At 50.3% G+C, this 20,967-nt stretch overlaps 1 protein-coding gene across 5 annotated transcripts in view; it reads right to left on the bottom strand.

The window, feature by feature from the left end:
* The window catches only part of PHACTR3 (phosphatase and actin regulator 3), a 237,736-nt gene that overhangs the window by 65,675 nt on the left and 151,094 nt on the right, over window positions 1–20,967 (bottom strand). For all 5 annotated transcript variants that reach the window (XM_086702610.1, XM_086702609.1, XM_086702611.1 and 2 more), the window contains 3 exons: window positions 17,861–18,073; window positions 13,122–13,296; window positions 12,152–12,399 (listed from right to left, as the gene is read on the bottom strand). In XM_086702610.1, coding sequence (XP_086558736.1) covers window positions 12,152–12,399; window positions 13,122–13,296; window positions 17,861–18,073 — 636 coding nt within the window. The remainder of the gene's footprint in view (window positions 1–12,151; window positions 12,400–13,121; window positions 13,297–17,860; window positions 18,074–20,967) is intronic.

The raw sequence follows: 20,967 nt of genomic DNA, 5'->3' as shown, positions 1-20,967 counted from the left end.
ATGAATATCCAGCAAGGCTATCATTCAGAATAGGAGAGGTAAAGTAAAAAACAAAGGTTTAAGGAATTCATCACTACTAAGCCAGCCCTACGAGAAATGTTAAAGGGGACTCTTGGAGTAGAAAAGAAAGACCATAAGTAAGAGTACGTAAAGTAGGAAGCACAATAGTAGTAAAAATGTCTACAAATCAGTCAAGGGACTCATAAAATAAAAGGATGTAAAGTATGATACCATATACTTAAGTCACGGCAGGGAAAGGAGTAAAGAATGGGTTCACATGTAAGTGACCATCAGCTTAATACAGACTGCTATATGCATAAGATGTTATATACAAACCTAAGGGTAACCGCAAATCAAAAGCCAGTAACTGATATGCAAAGAATAAAGAGAAAGGAATCCAAGTACATCACTAAAGAGAGCAAAATAATCATGAGAGAAGACGGCAAGAAAGGAACAGAGAAGAACTATAAAAACACTGATTAAAAAAAGTAACAAAATGGCAATAAATACATACTATCAATAATTACATTGAATGTAAATGAACTAAATGCTCCAATCAAAAGACATTGAGTGACAGAATGGATTAAAAAAATAAATAAGACCCATGGATATGGTGCCTACAAGACACTCATTTCAGACCTAAACGTATGCATATTGCCAGTAAAGAGATGGAGAAACATTTATCATGCAAATGGCTGTGTTAAGAAAGCTGGGATAGCAATACTTACATCAGACAAAACAGACTTTAAAACAAAGACTGTAACAAGAGACAGATACCATGTAATCAAAAAGGGAACAACATGGGGGGGGGGGGTGCCTGGGTGGCTCAGTCGGTGGACCGTCAGACTCCGGCTCAGATCGTGATCTCGTGTGGTTTCTGAGTTCGAGCCCCTCATCAGGCTCTGTGCTGACAGCTCAGAGCCTGGAGCCTGTTTCAGATTCTGTGTCTCCCTCTCTCTCTGTTCCTCCCCCGCTCGTGCTCTGTCTCTCTCTCTCAAAAATAAATAAACATTTAAAAAGAAATTTAAAAAAAGGGAACAACACAAGAAGACATAACAATTGTAAATATTTATGCGCCCAGCATAGACGCACCCAGATACATAAAACAGTTAATAACAAACACAAACGAAGTAATTGACAGTAACACAATAATAGTATGGGACTTTACTACCCCACTGACATAAATGGACAAATAATCCAAACAGAAAATCAATAAGGAAACAATGGCATTGAATAACACTCTGGATCAGTTGGATTTAACAGATACATTCAGAACATTCCATCCTAAAACCATGGGATACACATTATTTTCAAGTGCGCATGGGACGTTCTCCAGATAGATCATATATTAGGCCAAACAAATTCACAACAAAGTCTCAATAAGTTCAAAATGATCAAAGTCATACCACGCATCTTTTCTGACCACAACACTATGAAACTAGAAATCAACCACAAGAAAAACTCTGGAAAGGGCACAAATGCATGGAAGGTTAAATAACATGCTGCTAAGTGACAAATAGGTCAACCAAGAAAGCAAAGAGGAAATCAAAAAATACATGGAGACAAATGAAAATGAAAACACAATGTTCCAAAATCTTTGGGATGGAGCAAAAGCTGTTCTAAGAGGAAAGTATATAGCAATCCAGGGCTACCTCAAGAAGCAACAAAAATCTCAAACAACATAATCTTACACCTATCAGAGCTAGGAAGAACAAAACCCCAAACCAGTAAAAGGAAAAAAATAATAAAGATTATAACAGAAATAAATGATATAGAAATTAAAACACACACACACACACACACACACACACACACACACACACACACACACACTATAGAACCAATCAGTGAAACCAGGGGCTGGTTCTATGAAAAGATCAATGAAATTGATAAACGTCTAACGAGACTCATAAAAAAAAAGACTAGAAGAGAATATTCAAGTTGGACAATCTAGAAGAAATGGATAAATTCCTAGAAGCATATAAGCTCCCAAAACTGAAGCAGGAAGAAAAAGAAAATTTGAACAGACCAATTATCAGCAATGAAATTGAATCAGTAATCAAAAAACCCCCAACAAACAAAAGTCCAGGACCAGATGGCTTCACAGGTGAATTCCAAATGTTTAAAGAAGAGTTAATACCTATTTTTCTCAAACTATTCCAGAAATAGAAGAGGAAGGAAAACTTCCAAATTCATTCTATGAGGCCAGCATTACCCTGATACCAAAACCAGAAAAAGACACTACCAAAAAAGAGATATTGGCACTATAGGCCAACATCTCTGATGGACATGGATGCAAAAATTCTCGGGGCGCTTGGGTGGCTCAGTGGGTTAAGTGTCCGACTTCAACTTATGTCACGATCTCACAGTTTGTGGGTTCGAGCCCTGCGTCGGGCCCTGTGCTGACAGCTCGGAGCCTGGAGGCTGCTTCAGATTCTGTGTCTTCCTCTTTCTCTGCCTCTTTCCCACTTACACTCTGCCCTCTCTCTCTCAAAAATAAATAAACACTAAAATAATTTTAAAAAGACTCAACAAAATATTAGCAAACAGAAGCCAACAATACTTTAAATTTCTTTTTTCAACGTTTATTTATTTTTGGGACAGAGAGAGACAGAGCATGAACAGGGGAGGGGCAGAGAGAGAGGGAGACACAGAATCGGAAACAGGCTCCAGGCTCTGAGCCATCAGCCCAGAGCCCGACGCGGGGCTCGAACTCACGGACCGCGAGATCGTGACCTGGCTGAAGTCGGACGCCAACCAACTGCGCCACCCAGGCGCCCCTTTAAAAAATCATTCACTACGTCAAGTAGGATTTATTCCAGGGTTGCAGCGGTGGTTCAATATTCACAAATCAACAAATAGGGTACATCACATCAATAAATGATAAAAATGACATGATCATTTCAATAGATGCAGAAAAAGCATTTGACAAAGTACAACATCCTGAGGGAACATACCTCAACGTCATAAAGGCCTCATATGGAAAACCACGATGAACATCATACTCAATGGGGGGAACCTGGGAGATTTGTCCCTAAGGTCAGAAGACAAGGATGTTCCACTCTCACCACTTTCATTCAACATAGTACTGGAAGTCCACCCACAGCAATCAGACAACAAAAATAAAAAGCATCCAAGTTGGTAAGGAAGAAGGAAAACTTTCACTATTTGCAGATAACATGATACTATATAGAGGAAACCCTAAAGACTCCACAAAAAAAACCTACTAGAACTGATACGAGAATTCAGTAAGATTGTAGGATGCACAAATCAATGTGGAGAAATCCACTGCATTTCTATACACTGATAATGAAGCGGCAGAAAGAAGTATTAAGAAAACAATCCCATTGGGGCGCCTGGGTGGCGCAGTCGGTTAAGCGTCCGACTTCGGCCAGGTCACGATCTCGCGGTCCGTGAGTTCGAGCCCCGCGTCAGGCTCTGGGCTGATGGCTCGGAGCCTGGAGCCTGTTTCCGATTCTGTGTCTCCCTCTCTCTCTGCCCCTCCCCCGTTCATGCTCTGTCTCTCTCTGTCCCAAAAATAAATAAACGTTGAAAAAAAAATTAAAAAAAAAAAGAAAAAAAAAGAAAACAATCCCATTTACAGTTGCACCAAAGATAACAAAGCACCTAGAAATGAACTTAACCAAGGAGGTGAAAGACCTGTGCTCTGAAAACCATAAAGCACTGATGAAAGAAATTGAGGATCACACAAATGGAAAGATATTCCATGCCCATGGACCGGAAGACGTATTGTTAATATGTCCATACTACCCAAAGCAATACAAACTTAATGCAATCCCTATCCAAATGCCACCAGGATTTTTCACAGAACTAGAACAAACGGTCCTAAAACGTGTATGGAACCACAAGACTCCGAATCGCCAAAGCTATCTTGAAAAAGAAAGACAAAGCTGGAGGTACCACGGCTCCAGATTGCAAGATATGTGACAAAGCTGTAGGAATCAAAGGAGTATGGTACTAGCACAAAGACAGACACACGCATCAGTAGAACAGAGTAGAAAACCTGGAAATGAACCCGTGATTATATGGTAGGAGGAAGGAATATACAATGCAAAAAAAAGAGTCTCTTCGAATGCTGGGAAAATTGGACAGCGACAGGCAAAAGAATGAAACCGGACCACTTTCCTACACCATACACAAAAAGGAACTTAAAATGGATTAAAGACGTATGGGGCACCTGGCTGGCTCAGTTGGTTGAGCGTCCAGCTTCAGTTCAGGTCATGGTCTCATGGTTCGTGAGTTCCAGCTGTGCTGACAGCTCAGCGCCTGGAGCCTTCTTCGGACTCAGTGTCGCCTCTCTGCCCTTCCCCCACTCATGTTCTGTCTCTGTCTCTCAAAAATGAACAAATGTTAAAAAGTAAAAATTAAAAAAAATGGATTAAAGACCTAAACGTGAGACTGAAACCATAAAAATCCTAGAAAAGAACACAGGCAGTAACTTCTTTGACATCAGCCATAGCAACTTCTTACGAGATAGGTCTCCTGAGGCAAGGGAAACAAAAGCAAAAATAAACTATTGGAACTTCATCAAAATAAAAGCTTCTGCACAGCAAGGAAACAATCAACAAAAGTAAAAGATGCTACCAAATGGGAGAAGATATTTGCAAATGACATATAAAGGATTAGTATCCAAAATGTATTATATACTTATACAACCCAACACCGAAAAAAAAAAAAGCCAACCAATTCAATTAAAAAAATAGAAAGCATGAAAAGATATTTCTCCCCCAAAAAAAACATACAGATGGCAAATGCACACATGAAAAGATGCTCAATACCAGTCATCATCAGCGAAATGCAAATCAAAATGACAATGAGATATCACCTCGTAACTGTCAGAATGGCTAAAATAAAAAAACCACAAAAGCGGCAATTGTTGGCGAGGATGTGGAGAAAAAGGAACCCTTGGGCACTCTTGGTGGGAATGCAAACTGGTGCAGCCTCTGCGGAAAGCAGTATGGAGGTTCCTCAAAAAATTAAAAATAGAACTACCCTACGACCCAGCAATTGCACTACTGGGCATTTACCCAAAGAATACAAAAACTTCATATTCAAAAGGATAATGCACCAATACGTTTATAGCAGCATTACTGACAATCGCCAAATGATGGAAGCAGCCCAAGTGTCCATTGACAGATGAATGGATAAAGATGATGTGGGGGGTGTGTGTGTTTATGTGTGTGTATACACACACAATGAATATTTTTCAGCCATCATAGAGAATGAAATCTTGCCACTTGCAACAATATGGATGGATCTAGAGGGTACAATGCTAAGTGAAATAAGTCAGAGAAAGCCCAATACCATATGATTTCACTCATAGCTGGAATTTAAGAAACAAAATAAATGAACAAAGGAAAAAAAGAGACAAACCCAGAAACAGACTCTTAACAATAGAGAGCAAACTGACGGTTACCAGGGGGAGGTGGATGGGGGGTGGGGGAAATAAGTGATGGGAATTACAGAGGGCACTTGTGATGAGCACCGGGTGATGCATGGAAGCGTGGAACCACTATGTTGTACAACTGAAACTAACATGTAACACTGTGCGTTAACTATACTGGAATTAAAATGAAATAAAAGCACAAAAGGTAGTATAGAAGAACAAAGAACAAGGGCAATAAATAGAAAGCAGAAACCTGTATGGTAGATACTAACCCAACTTTATCAATAATCACTTTGACTGTCATGCCTAAATATACCAATTAAAAGACAGAGATTGTTAGAGTGGATCAAAAAATAAGACCCGACTCTACGTTGTCTAAAGAAACTACTTTGGATATAAAGACACATCGAGATTAAGAATAATGGATGGAGAGAAATATGCCATGCTAACCCTAACCTAGAGGAAGCAGGCGTTTCAGACAGAGCAGACCTCAAAGCAAGAAAGGCTGTCAGGGATAGGAAGGGCATGCCATATGATAAACGGGTCATTTCTTCTAATACTCTTTTTTTGAAATTTGTTAATGCTTGTTTATTTTTGAGAGAGAGAGAGAGAAACAGAGTGAGTAGGGGAGGAGCAGAGAGAGAGGGAGACACAGAATCTGAAGCAGGCTCCAGGCTCCGAGCTGTCAGCACAGAGCCCGACGAGGAGCTCGAACTCACGGACCGCAAGATCATGAGCTCAGCTGAAGTCTGACGCTTAACCGAGTCACACAGGCGTCCCAAAAGGGGTCAATTCTCAACACGTAACAGTTCTTAACAACTACACGCCCAACAACAGCATGTCAAACTTTGTGAGACAAAAACAGAACTGTAAGGAGGCATAGACGAACATATGATCATAACTGAGACTCCAACACCCCTCTCGGAAGTGGGCAGATCCAGGAACGGAAAATCAGCAAGGACATGGTTGAACTCCACAGCACAGTCGACCAACTGCGTGTAAGTGACACCCATAGACTACCTCACCCAACAAGAACAGGATATACGTTGTTCTCCAGCTCATGAGGGACATTCACCAAGACAACACCACATTCCGGCCCATAAAACACACCCTCAACAAATACAAAACAATACAAATCCTATAATGTCTGCTCTCAGACCACAATGCAGTTAAACCAGGAATCGGTTACAGAAAGGCAACCGGAAAACCTCAGTTCCCATGGAGGTTTAACAGCACACTTTGAAACAACGCATGGGCCAAAGAAGAAACGTCAAGAGTAATTTTAAAATGTTTTGAACCAAGTGAAAATGAAAACACAGCTTTTCAAAATTTGTCAGATGGAGTAAAAGCAGCGCTTAGAGGAAAATTTATAGCACTGAATGCATGGATTGGAAATGAGGAAAGAGCTAAAATCGATACCCTAATGTCCACGTTAGGAAACTAGAAAAAGATGAGCAAATTAAATCCAGAGTAAGCAGACGGATAGAGATAAGAATTAGAGCAGAAATCAGTGAGAGTCAAACAGCAAATCAATAGAGAAAAATCAATGACACCAAAAGCTGGTTCTTTGAAAAGGTCAATAAAATTGATTGGCCTCCAGCCAAGATACCTAAGAAAGAAAGAAGGGGCAGCTGTACAGACCCCCTGGACATTAAAAGAATAAAGAAATACTATGGACAACTCCATCCCCACTAACTGCATGACCTACATGAAACGGACCAATTCCTGGAAAGACACAATCTGTTCAAAATCACAAGAACAAATAGATGATCTGAACAGGCTTATTTTTATTTTTTTAAAGTTTCTTTTTAATTATGTTGAGAAAGAGACAGAGAGCAAGCCGAGGAGGTGCAGAGGAGGAGACAGAATCTCAGGAAGGCTCTATGCTGTCAGCTCAGAGCCCGATGCGGGGCTTGAACTCACGAACCGGGAGATCGTGACCTGAGCTGAAGTCAAGAGCCAGACACTTAACCGACTGAGCCACCCAGGTGCCCCTGCACAGGCTATATTTATTAAAGAAATTGAGTCAATAATTAATAACCTTCCAAACAGAGAGCGCCAGGCCGAGATGGGTTCACTGGTGAATTCTACTGGACATATAAAGAAGGTATTATGCCAATTCCCTATAATCTCTTGCAGAGAACAGAAGCAGAGGACAGGAGGCTAACTCATTCTAGGAGGCCAGCATTACCCTAAAACCAAAACCAGACAAAGATATTACAAGAGAAAAACCACGATGGACCAAGACGTCTCATGAACACAGGTGTACAAATCCTCAACAACATATTAGGAACAATTATTTAAATTGTTAGCTATTAAATATGTTAAATTTAAATGAAACATTAGAATTCTATGTTCATCTTAAATAGCAAATTAGCTAGAATTGGACAGCCCACGCAGAAAAATGAATCTCTATACATACCGTGCGACATTCACTAAATGAATCACAGACCTAAATGTAGAACTCCAAAGTATAAAACTTGGAGGATAATGTGTGAAAACCTAAGTGAGCTTGAGTATGACGAGGTCTTTTCAGATACGCTGCCCAACGCATGATCCATGACAGTTAATGGACAAGCTAGACTCCATTAAAATTAAAAACTTGTGCTCGATGAAAGACAATGTCAAGAGAGTAAGACAAGCCACAGACTGGGAGAAAATATTTTCTTTTTTTTTTTTAATTTTTTTTTTTAACATTTATTTATTTTTGAGACAGAGAGAGACACAGCATGAACGGGGGAGGGGCAGAGAGAGAGGGAGACACAGAATCGGAAGTAGGCTCCAGGCTCTGAGCCATCAGCCCAGAGCCCGACGCGGGGCTCGAACTCGCGGACCGCGAGATCGTGACCTGAGCTGAAGTCGGACGCTTAACCGACTGAGCCACCCAGGCGCCCCGAGAAAATATTTTCAAAGGTTACATCTGAGAAAGGACTGCCATCCAAAATATAAAGAAACCCTTAAAACCCAATAGTAAGAAAAGAAACAACCCGATTAAGAAATGACGGGTCCCAAACCTTGCCACCTCACCCAAGGAGATGCACAGAGAGCAAGTAAGTGTATGGAAAGTTGCTCCGCAGCGTCGGTCATCAGGGAGACACAAGTCAAAACAACGAGACAGCACGACAACCTCTTAGAGCGGCCCAGATCTGGAACCCTGGCGACACCCGATGCTGTGGTGAAGACGTGATGCACCCGGACCTCTCGTTCACTACTGCTGGGAATGCAACGCAACATGGCGAGGCGCCTTGGGAACACAGTTTGGCGGGTTCTTACAAATCGAAACACAGTCTTACCATACTGATCTAGCAACCTCACTCGTGGGTATTCACCCAAAGGAGGTGAAAGCTTACGTCCACACACACAAAATCGCACGTGGACTTTTGTAGCGGCTTAATTCATAATTGCCAAAACTTGGAAGGAACCAAGATGTCCTTCAGTAGGTGAGCGGGTCAACTGGGGCCCACCCAGACAACGGAATATTACTTAGCACTGAAAAGAAATGAGCTATCAAGCCATGAAGAGACACGGAGGAAACTTGGATGCACGGTACTACGAGAAAGAAGCCAGCCTGAAGAAGCTACACACCACAGGATTCCAACTCTACGACATTCTTGAAAGGTTCAACCATGGAGATAATAAAACAATCAGTGGTTGTGGGGGAGGGGGCGGTGGGGAGAGTGGACCAGGTGGAGCACGGGGGATTTGGGGAGCAGCGAAAATTCTCTGAATGACAGTATCATGATAGACACCAGTCACTGCACATTTGTCTAAATGCCCAGAGCGCACGACATCGGGAGTGAACACTTAGGGTGACGAGGGGTCAACGTCGGTTTATCTGTTGTAACGAACGTACCAGTCTGGTGAGTGAGGCTGGTCACGGGGAGGCGGGGCGGGGGTGGTGGGGGGGGGAGGGGGGTTGGAGGAGGCACACGGAAGTCTCTGTAACTTTCTCCTAATTTTCTTGTGACCCTAAAGCTGCTCTTAAAAAATTAAATCTTAAGAATTCACCTTGGACAAACCGGAGAATGTTCTCGGTGCCCCGTTTTCACCCAGCACCGATTGCGCACAGCTGTGAGGGTGCCCCTGTGTGCACACCGCAGTCTGGCAGGAGGCACGAGGTAGAAACACACGGTCTGTTGCGCCCCTTTCTGTGCTGACCACGACAATGAAGTCGCCCTGCGCGCAAGTCCAACCGTCAGACTCAGGACAAGAGACGTTTTTCTCTACAGCTCAGTCAAGCAGGACGGTCTTTCCGTCTCCCAGCTGATTCACGAGGCAACCTGCCTTGGGTGGGGTCACCACCAGCTCTGGAAATGAAACTCTGGTGCCACCTTATTAGAGAATTCGGGTTGACCCATCCTGGGACTGTTCACGTGAGACGGGACGATGCCTCCAAGGTTCCGTCAACAGTACGCTAAACAGATAGGTAACATTGCGGGGCTTTTGTGGCAATAATTGGTGAACCTACCGCTTTGCTGTTTTTCTGCCTCAGCACCACAGGGACTGACAAATAACCTACCAGCCTTGGGCGCAGGGCTTGAACCCGGGAGAAGCAAGTAATAGCCACTGCTGTCCTATCGAGCAAAGCAAAATACTTTCATGGGTCTTTCCTACGATAACATTCTCCCTAAAAGTAACATTTCTAGGCTTTGTCTAGAACCGAAATAGGTTTTTGTTTTCCCCCTCCAAGTACTTCGGCTGAGAGGTTCATAACTTTGAGGGAATTATGGACACACCTAAGAATGTGTAAAAGCAAAGAACCCATTTCTCCAGACTGGTTCCCAGGCTTCAGGAGCCCTGGACTCCCCTGGAGATGAGCACCCAGAGGCTGAATTTGCAGAAGACCGGGGTCTCCAGATATGCCTGATGGCGCGCGCAACAAGCCCAGCCCACAACAGGATGTTCTTGGGGTTGAACGTGAGGCCTCGACCATGAGGCGGGAACACGGGTGCCCGCGGAGGAGGGGACGGAGGACGGGGTTGCTCTGCTCAGGGTCTGCAAATGCAGTACGTGCATCACGTTCCCCAGGCAGCTGGGCAGCGAGCCTGTGCGCATTAGCAACATCAGGGTTTCTGGAGTGAATTCTACCCCCCCCTGCTCCCGTCAGACCACAGTCAAGCGCTGCTCGCTTGAGGACACATTCTGAGGCACACGTGACAAGAGGTGCAAGTTTGGCCCATGCCCCAGGAGAAACCCCGGGAGAAACAGCTAACTGTCCATGGGACAGCACAGCTGAGGACGAGGGCTCCCCAGGCTGGCACCTGTTAATACGTGACAGGCACCCTCCCCTTGAGCCCCCTGATGGCCTGGCTCCACTGACATCTAGTGTGCACTTTGCACCCCCAGATCGCAAACACAGCACGAGCTACTGGACGAAGCCCTTGACCTCATGGGGTCTATGCTCTGGGAGGGGGGGCACGTAAGCCAAGTCAGGGGGACACGGAGCCGCAGGGAAGGTCAGGTGGAGCGAGGGGCTGGCAGAGCTGTGGTGGGGAGAGGCTCACTTGTGTACCCAGGGCCAGCTTCCAGGAGGAGGTGGGGTTTTGAACCCAGAGGAGCCACACACACAACCCCCGTGCAGAGGCCAGGAGGATGCTGTGGTCGGCAGATGGTCGGTGCGTGTGAAGAACAGCGAGGGCCCGTGGCCGCGTCCAAGGGAGTTCAGGGAGAGGAAGAGCCCAGGGGTGACAGGGACAGGCAGGGACACAGGGCCCAGGAGGACAGGGCCAGACCCGGGGTCTGCTCCAAGGAGGAGTCCAGAGGACCCATGACCACCTGCCTGCTTGGCAGGTGCCACTTCAAGAGAGTGTCAGGGTGGGTCCGGGCCACAGGGAGGGCAGAGGCGCTGTTTTCAGGGACGGGCAATAGGCCAGGTTTGGGGGCCAAGATCAAGAGCTCAGACCTGAAGATCTAAGGCTGGAGACACCCACGAGACCCTCTGGTGGACACACGGAGTCGACACAGCAATATCTCGGACCTCAGGGGACCCAACGGCCTTGCAGACAGTATATAAAGCCATTCATCTATCAGCTGCTCTCTCGCTCCTTACGACCAGGCACCGTGTGGACAAGGGCGTACCACTGTGTGATACTGACCCTCCTCCAAGTAGTGCGCACTCAGCACGGCCCCCGGGGCCTGCAGGTGACCCTCCCTGCGCTTCCTGGTCCCGGCCTGCACATCCTCTGCCCCATCGGGGCGGCCGCGATGCGCTGCCTCCCTGAGCCTGTGTCCTCAGGGTAAGACACAGCAGTCACTCTGGCTCCAGAGCACGCTGTGAGGACAGACCTGATGCCTGTCATCTCAAGGCCTGTGACCTGCGTTCCCACACAAGCAGGTGTGGTCACACGTGTGCCACGTCCGGGATGGCTGCTGGGCCCCATCCCCTTCCCCCTCCCCCTTCCACCTCATTTCGCTTTCCTGGTAGCATTTTTTACTATATTTCCAAGCACCGGACCTCCGAGCACCGCCTGTACGACTTTCTGCCGTGCGTTCCCAAGCAGCGACGCTCTCAAAGTTACTTGCTGAGCCTCTTTTATGCGTTTACAAAAACACGAAAATCAATCCGCAGTTACCAAAATAACAGAGGCTCGGTCTGCGTCTCCTACTCCCAGCCCAGGGCCTGTCCGCACACACCCCTGCTCATCCTCGGAGGCGTGTCTCCCTTCCTTCGCCCCCACCCCTCCTCCGCGCCAGGGGCAGAAGCGCCTGGTCAGCATGGCCCCGCCGACCCCGCCCTCCCCTCACCAGAGATGATGGAGTCGTTCAGAGCCTCTTCATCCTGATACACCAGCAGGTCGTCCTTGAGTTCGGAATTCACGATCAAGTTCTCCTTGTTCTCCTCCGAGCCCTTGGCTGCCGTCCGCTTGCTCTCCGAGACGCCGTCAAAGCTCCAAGCCTCCTCCCTCTCCTTGCCCCGCTCCATGCTGGACGTTCTCGACAGGCGGACGTCCACCCGCTTCTTCGGGGACGCTTTACTGTCCCGTCCTGGAAAACTGAAGCGGAAGATAGTTTGGGTTATACGCTGTCCGCTTCGTCCGAGGACCCAGCATATCGACTTGGGGGCTTCCGATAATATTGCAAATTCCCCAAGTACGTGCAGCGTCCAGCTTCTGATCTGAATGCACAGGGCACGCGGCCCCAGATGGCACACAGGCTTTGCGTTCAGGCACATGGCTGTCCTTAACAGCATACACACGCCTATGATGAAGCCTGCCATGCTTCGTATGGGGCCAGGACTTCCCGAGAACGAACGTGTGCAGCGTTTCTGCCAAACCACACGTGCATCCCATTCCCTATATGCTTTGCCCTCCGTCCACTTCTCCTTCACAGCCTACCTACAGACACAGGAAATGAAAACTCAATGTGCAAGCTTCAGGAACAGGCTTACCTGTACTCTTGCCTAACGAAACCTCAAAGACTGCAGAGGCCGGGACGGCTATTTCTCCTCCACGCTACTCCCTAACCTGGATCCTCCCGGGGAAATGCAGGGGCTTTGTGGTCAGGCTCCCATGGTGTCCAGCCCCCGAATGTCCTCTCCTGGAGTGTGGTACCCAAGACCAGAGCCCGGGGCAAAGGGAAAAGGCGGGGCTCTTGTCCGAACCTTAAGAATTTCAAGACAGCGACAGCAGTGCGTGGAACTCAGTCCGGGCGCATGACACGAGACTGGCCTGGATGGAAATCTGGGCACACAGGTCTCCCTACCAGGGCGGCTCACCTGTCCTGGCGATGCTTGGTGGCCAGCGCCCTGTGCAGCTCCTCAATGACACGGCTGGGGGGCAGTGGCCGGTGGACAGTGGCAAGATGTGGAGACCCCGTGGGCGTGGAAAGCTGTCCTCGGAGGGGAGGGTCAGTGTTTTTCCCGCCAGAGCCTTGGAAGAGTGCAGGCTGGCCTGGAGCACGAGAGGGACCGAGAGGAACGTGAGCCCCCGGGAGCAGGGAGGAGGGACTCTGCAGAAAGACATGAGCCCAAGGGCAGAGGACACAGCTCCCCCCACCACCCGGCCAGGGGACCTTGACGCCCTGTTCCAGAAGTTGTGCCAGGTCCCCTGCCCCCAGAGCCAGAGACAGGGCTCACCTCTGTCCGGTTCCATCCACGAGACCCCCCGCCCCCAAGCCTGGGGGATGAACTCCACAGACATCAGTGCCAACGAGCCCCCTGCAAGGTCTCAGGCACAGAAAACCGGACGCCCCTCTCCTCCCACTTGGAATCAATGACTTCACTGGGTCTGCCCTTCTCACCCGACTTTGTGACTCTGGACAGGGCCCAAGTCTACCTTTCTTACTGCTGTATCCCCAGGCCTGGCACTTAATACATGTGCAATAGACATCCGTTTGTATGAAATGATTTTGAAGACTGAGAATAGACTTGCTCAAACCCTGCCTGAGAAGGTGAGGCTTCTCTTGCTCCTCTAACAGATGCTCCCTGAATGTGCACTCCAAGTCCCACATGGCATCAGGCGCTGGGGGCAGCAGAAGGCGTGGGTTTGGTCGTTACACGGATCTGGCCTCCAGTCTCAATCTGCTACTTATCAGCTGTAAGACCTCCAAGGCAAGTCCCCAAAACTCGAGAAGGCTCAGCCTTCTTATCTGTAAAATGGGCCGACAGTTCCCTGGCGTGGCCAGCAGGAGCCCGGCAGCTGGGTTAGGGCCTGGCACCTGTTACATCTTCACACACAGACTCGTTCCCAGAGAGGCTGAGGCGGGCTCCCACTAGACTGATACAAACAGACCAACCCCTTCTTAGCCTCAGCAGGAAGAGAGAGAGAAACAGAGAGACAGACACAGAGACACAGAGATCGAGACCACTCCATAAAAAACAAAGACTTTCTGACGCAATCCTGGAACGTGGATGTCACTAACAGGAAGACAGAAGGAAGACTGTAGGTCTCATCGGGACACATCATTTAGCGGTCTTTACAAACACCCGTCTTGGTGGGCACGGCCAGGAAACATGCACGGCCCAGGCCTTGCCCTCGACGGGCCTCTAGGCCGGCCAGGTGGGGCCAAGAGAGGAAAGGCAGGCAGAAAGCCAACTGGAGAAAGAGCTGTGCCAGGCAGGGGGGCTGAGAGCACCTGGGGTCGGGAGCACGTGGGCTGGGCTACGGAGGTCAGGCGAGGCCTCTCGGCAGAAGGGGACATCTGAGCTGACGCCCAAGGATGAGACGGTGCCAGCCATTCACAATGTGGCCAGACACGGGCAGGGCGGGGGGCGGGCTCCACCCGAGAGTGGCCCCCAGGGCCGTCCCCAATTCTCCACACTCCACCAGCTCATCCCCCACCAACCTCCACCCCTCCTGGGGCGGCCCCTGCTCGTCACAGGGACCGCCTCCCCGGCAGGTGTTGCTCTGCTGCCTGCAATCCTCGCCCACACCTGCTAGGAAGGCATCCCCGGTCCCAGCGTACAGGTGGGGAAACTGAGGTGGCGTGGCTTGTCTGTGCTCCCTCAGCCAGGACCCTCACAGGGTCGCCACACGCTGGCAATCAGGAATACACTGAACAAGCGCCCCCCATTTCCTGCTCCGCTGAGCGCTGTACCTGGCCCGCCTCGTCCAGCCGCCCAGGGCACCAGTTAGCACTCCCCTTTCTCAGATAAGGAAACCGAGGCTCAGAAGCCAACCCCAAATCGTGCCTCCAGGGTATGACAGGGGCTGGGATTGGAACTCGGTGGCAGGATTCCAAGTGTGGTTGGCAGAGGCCGTGGGACCCCCATACATGGAAGCAACCATCATCCAACTGGACGGGGAAAGCTTCGTCCTGAGGGGGTGAACTCACACGGGTCCAGGGTCCAGGCAAGTGAGACGCAGGTGAGTCAAGGGACCTCACGCAATTCATACGAACAGGGGGCAAGGGTTTCGGTAAATACTAGAGCACCTGCTCACCTTAATGGGGCTGCTGTGACTCAGGGGTGGCCAGATATGAAGACTTTTCAAGAAAAGCCAGAAATCTGGATTCCGGGTAAAACTGACATGTTTTACACATGTTAATATTTAATGCTTAAATAGATTTTAATGTTTAAAATGTTGGCAACCCGTTAAAAAAAAACTCGACACCATGCTGACCCGGCAAAGCAAGTCTGTGAGTGGGTCCGGGTTGGGGGGAGGGGGAAGACAATGCCCTGACCTCTGGTGGAGGGTCAGTGAGGAGGCCTGCAGGCAAACACCCCCGTGGGGACTCAGCTTGTGTATGCTGTTCCCCCCCCCCCCCCCCCAGTTAAGCCCAGCTAAGGGGCCTCTCTCCTCCTCTGCTGCCACCTAGCGCCCACACGCTGAAGCAAACACTTCCCCCCAAAGAGAAGAAAAAAGAGAACAGAGGAAATAAGACAGAGTCGCCAAAATGTGGTCTCAGCTGTCAAAAAGAGATCCAGGCTGAAACCACCCTCCCATGCCCTCCAGCTCCTAGTCTAGTTCCCCAGATTAATCCCCCCGATGTTCTGGAGCTCCTCAAAAGGGAGGGGAGGGTCCCAGAGCACGAGGCCCTCGAAATCCAGAATTTCAGCTGTGCGGACAAGCAGAGGAGTCACGGCAGAGGAACCTCACCGTGCGGCCTTAGGTCTGATCTGTCCAAAGCACAGAGGAGGCAGGACGTCTGTGAGTTATCGAGGGTCCAGAACAAACTGCCTGTGAGCCAGAATAAAACATGGTGGACAGTGCCTGATCGGATGGATTTCCAACTGTTTCAAGTCTCAACGGATGGAAAAGAAAACTCTCACAAGATAGCAACAAGTTGCAACAGTGTGATCCTGCCTCGAAACTTTGACTCCTATCCGTGTGGCCACGTCCCCGGAAGACTATAGGCTTAGACTCATCCCAGAGAGGTGGGAACAAGCAGGCGGGGCTCAGATCGTCCGCTTGTTCCTTCAGTCACAGTTGCGCGCACTCGCTAAGCACCTGCTGTATGCCAGCACTAGGGCGTGGTAGGGTCCCAGGTTGCGGTCACAAAATCCCACAAACTGGGTAGCTCAGAACAACGGGACGTCATCCTCTCGTAGTCGTAGAGGCCAGAAGTCTGGAATCAAGGTGTCAGCAGCTGGATCCTTCCGACGGCGGAGAGAGAAAGACGCCAGGCATCCCCCAGCTCCGCCGGCATGGCGTGACTTGCAGACAGCTCGCTCCAATCTCCGTCTCCACGTCCAGGTCGTCTGGTGGGTGCTTTTGTGTCTCTTATAAGGACACGCTCATTGGATTTAGGGCCCCTCCCTCGCCAGGACGATTTCATGTTGATCCCGATCTAATCATGTCTGCGAAGACCCTCTTCCAAAGAAGACCGCAGCTCTGAGCTTCCAGGTAGACGTGAGTTTTAAGGGCACATTACTCAGCCCACCGGGTGAGGCGGAGCATGTGGTAAGTGCCCCAAGGCCAGGCGCACGCTGCTATGGGGTAAGGTCAGGGACAGCGGCCCTGAAGGAGGGACAGAGACGCATAGGCACTGACCGCGTGACGCTGGGGAAGAAGGTTTTAGCAGGGAGGGCGGTATGGGGGTTACCAGCCTCAGGCCCAGAACTGGGTTCCAGTCTCCATTAGCCGTGGGACCTGGGAGACGTTGCTGGAGCCCCTGAGCCTCGGTCTCTTCGAGGTGCTGGCCCGTGCATTAGGAACGGGCGGTGTGTAGCTGGGCCTCCTTGTGGCCCAACAAGAGGGAAGGTACTGTGAGTGGTGGTCAGGGGCTCACGGACAGCAAGACCGCTCAGGTCGACCATCCACGTTGTCTTCATGCCTGCCGCCTTCAGGCAGCACGTAAGGATCGACTCTTCAAAACAGTCACCTCGGACTGAAGGGTCTGCTTTTTCCCTGAGACCAGCAGCGTCTCCTATTTTCAGCAGTGAGGGGACAAGAAATACCCAAACTCCGAAAGCAAATGTCTCGATTTCCAGGGACTATTCGGCCAGTGTGGCCAAAGCTATAGGAGCGGATGCCTTTTGGGGCCTCTGCCCAGCCGTGCTCCCCTCTCTGATCCCCACCCTACAGTCCAGTGTTTATCCCTGCCTCCCTCTGCCTTTCAGGATGGAGCTCACTGGAACGAGGTCATGAGACAGAGCAAGCAGAGACCATGAGAGATGGAGCCATCGGGGAGAAGTGGAGACAGACTGGGGAAGGAAGGGGAGGAGCGGGGGAGGGAGAGAGAACATGAGACAGAGAAGACACCTGAACATACAGACAAAGTCCCCCTCCTGGGGGATGGCTACACCTTTTGCATTCAGGTTCTGGAAGACTCCTTGGACTCCTGCCAATAAACTGCCTCATTTGCTTAAGGGAGCCCAGGGGTCTGCTCCTGACAACCACGGCTCATTGCTAAGAGCAGCCAGGCCTCCTGCCTCAAGTTCGTCTCCCCTGGGACTGCCTAGAGCCCGGACGGCAAAAGCAAAGGGTGAGAACCAGCCCGCAGCGGGAGCCCATCAAGACTGGTCGAAGGCACGGATGGGTGAACGGACGGAAGGATGCATGCATGCGGACCCACCTGTGACATTTTTCGTGGTTTTGCAGCCTGCCTTGGGTGGTGGCGTGGGCAACAGCGGGGGGCTGGGGAGCTGGCCCACGGATCTCTCCAGGGGTCTGGGAGGGCTGTCCAGGGAGTCAGACCCGGCTAAGGCTTGAGAGGGTTCATCCGCGGTAGGCGGGAGGCTGCCGGAGGCGTCTGCTTCTTCACCTCTGGATGCTGACGGCATCTTGGCTGGGTTCAAAGGCAAAACAGAGAGTTCACAAGTCATGCTGCTTCTGATGGGGTTGGACATGAGCAAGGACAGTAAAGTGGCTTCGGTGGGGTGGGACTGTTAACAGGAGCAGGGTACAGAGGGGCTGCTCAACGTACAGACCTGACTTCCTGTGAGTTTAGAAGTCAATAGAACTGTTGGGGGGTGTGGAGGGGGAGGAGGGAGAAGAGGAAAGAATTCAGGAGCAGGAGTAATTCTGTTCCTTTTCTCGGTCAACAGGTGGCGCCAAAGCTCCTGTCCCCACCTGACCTGGGGCTGGTCACGATCAGAAGTTTGGGAATGAGACACACCCAGGCTCCAGTCGGCCCCTGCACTGTCATCCTGGGAAGTGACTCAAACTCCAGTGTCTCCATTGCCCCACATGGGAGATCTGACAAACCCCAGAGTCCCTCCCAGGGTTGCTGCAAGGTTTAAACAGGAGGGAACAATGTCATGTGGGTCTGGCACCTGCAGACCCTCAAATTCAGCAGCCATTGACTTTACATGTGTGGTTTTCAGCAGCCCTGGCCCCTGGTGCGTGTAGGTCCCAAGGAGTGGTTCAGGAGGCAAGGAGGTCCAGCTCAGAGGAAGGGTCAGCCCTCCCAGCGCCCCTGTCCCCTCTCCCTCCTGCTGCCCCTTGAGCACCGCCCCCCAAGACTGTCCATCCCTCCTCTGCTTTCTCCCCATCCACGAGCACTGTCTTTTCCCTTCTCCCTTCATCTGACTCAAGTCCTACTGACCATCACGCACCACCCATCCCACCCACACCCCCAAGTCCTCTGCCTTCCTTTCATTTGGCTCACCCTGCTGAGTGCTGCAGAAGATGGTGACACAGAAACCCCAGTGGCGGCCACCTCAGGACTGCCACGGTCAAAGCCCTCAGCTCTGCCTCCACCCTGCAGTCACGGCCTCAAACCTGCCTCCAGCTCCTCACCTCCCCACTCCCGTGTGGCCTCACCTCCAGGAGAAACTGAGGCCTTCAGACAGGGGTGGGGGTGCTGTTCTTAGATGCCTGACTCCAACACAACTGTCCCTGAAACCCATCTTCCTTCCTTCCTCCCTGATACTAGAGAGGTGGACCCCCAGCCCCATCCCCACGTGGGGACCCCAGCACGCCCTGCCCTCTCACAGCAGGTGCCCAGCCTGGTGTAAGATGCCTGCTGCGCATGGCCTCGTCTCATTTTTTACAACCGGCCGAGAAGGAAGATACAAACACTCCCCAGAACTGCTTGGCAGAGCTGGGCCCACAGTCACCGCCTGGGGCTCCTCCACCCTTCGGGAAAGGTTCTGGAGGCCCTAAGGGGCAGAGCGCTGGCCGTGGTACTGAAAACACGGCGCTGGCCTGATACCTGCCCTTGGAGAATTTCCACGGAAACTCTGGAAGCAGACACTGTGCATCCCATGGATCCCAGGTTATTACCATTTCTGTGACTTTATTGTCCGCAGCCAACTCCATGGCCATGACACTCTTGTGGCACAAGCCTGGGTCTTGCCATGTGCAAACATGGACGGGATAGTTTCTTCCTCTGAGTCCTGGGGGTCTGGACAAGGTGAGCAATGTATGATCTGGACTCCACAGGTTCCCTTAGCCAGGCTGCCAAGAGATGGGTTAACTGGGAGACTAGGCAGCCCAGGTCAGGGTCCCCATGCCTACGTCAGGCGGGACAGGGCCGCTTGATCTCAGTTGTCCTCAGTCTCCATCACGTTCCTCTTTGGCTCCCAGACACCTGTTCCCCAGTCCCCTCCTGTCACGCTGTCTGAACATGCTCAGCCCCCTGCAGGCTCCATCGGGCTGCCCAGGAGGACCCAGCCCTCAGCCTTCAGCCTAGGACCCATTCCTCAGTCCACAGCTACAATTCTCTCATCTAATTTTCCCATCCAGTCCTCTGGCTTCAGAATCCAACCCATCTCTCTGTCGACCCCTGACCTTCCCTCCTAGCTCCAGACTCATACATTATCAGCCACTGTGACATCTCCATCTGGAGGTCAGAAAGGCAAAATGAAACATTCTCAAACCCATCTCTTGATTTCCCAAGGGAAAGCCCTCTCCAGCCTTCCCCTTCCTTCAGATGCATTCACCCATCAACCCATCTTGCAAAGGTCCTTCAACAATTATGGGGTTCGGGCACCCTTCTAAGAGCCGCAGACATGGCACCCAACCAGACAGATCCCCACCCCCACCAGGCTTCCTACACAGCTCATCAGCCGTGCAGCCAGACTGGACACCCACTACCTTGCCTCCCATATGTCATTCACAGATAAATCCTGTGTGCTCTCCTTCCAAAATATTTCTCAGCAACGTTCACTTGTCCTCCCTACGCAAGCTTCCCTGGCCTTCCCTGGCCTCTTCCATTGCCTCAGCAATGGCCTCCTGGCTCCTTCCCTTCCTGCCCCAACTCCACTCTCTACACGAGGGGTTTTGCAAACTTTGTCCACAAAGGGTTTTTTGCAGGTGAGAGTATCTGTTGGTGCAGCAACCTCCAGAGGGCTGGCAGTTCAAACAGCAAAACTTCCCTGCCTGTGCCAGAAGTGGACGCACACATGCCCAGTGCTGCCCAACAGAAATGTCTGAGATGCTGGAAATGTTTCCTCCCTGTCCATTTCAGTAGCCACCAGCCATGGGTGGTCAATGAGCAACTGACAAGTGGCCAGTGTGAAGCTGAATTTTTTTATTTCATTTAGTTTTAATTAATCTAAATAGCCATGCAGCTAGTGAGTACTGGTGACGACAGCTCTGGACTTCTGGGAGTCAGTGGTCCCAGCCCCCACCCCTCAACCAGAGATCGCAGGGCAAGCTTCTTCCAGCCCCACAGAGGTCTCCTCTTCCCACTAGCCCAAGGTGGAATGCGGGTCCCCCACCTCTGCTCCGAGAGCC

This window comes from Puma concolor, chromosome A3, assembly GCF_028749965.1.
Source record: "Puma concolor isolate L17-30 chromosome A3, mPumCon1.1.hap2, whole genome shotgun sequence".
NCBI classification, from domain to species: domain Eukaryota; kingdom Metazoa; phylum Chordata; class Mammalia; order Carnivora; family Felidae; genus Puma; species Puma concolor.
The sequence above is the reverse complement of the archived record's forward strand: the minus strand, read 5'-3'. Positions and strand labels throughout refer to the sequence as shown.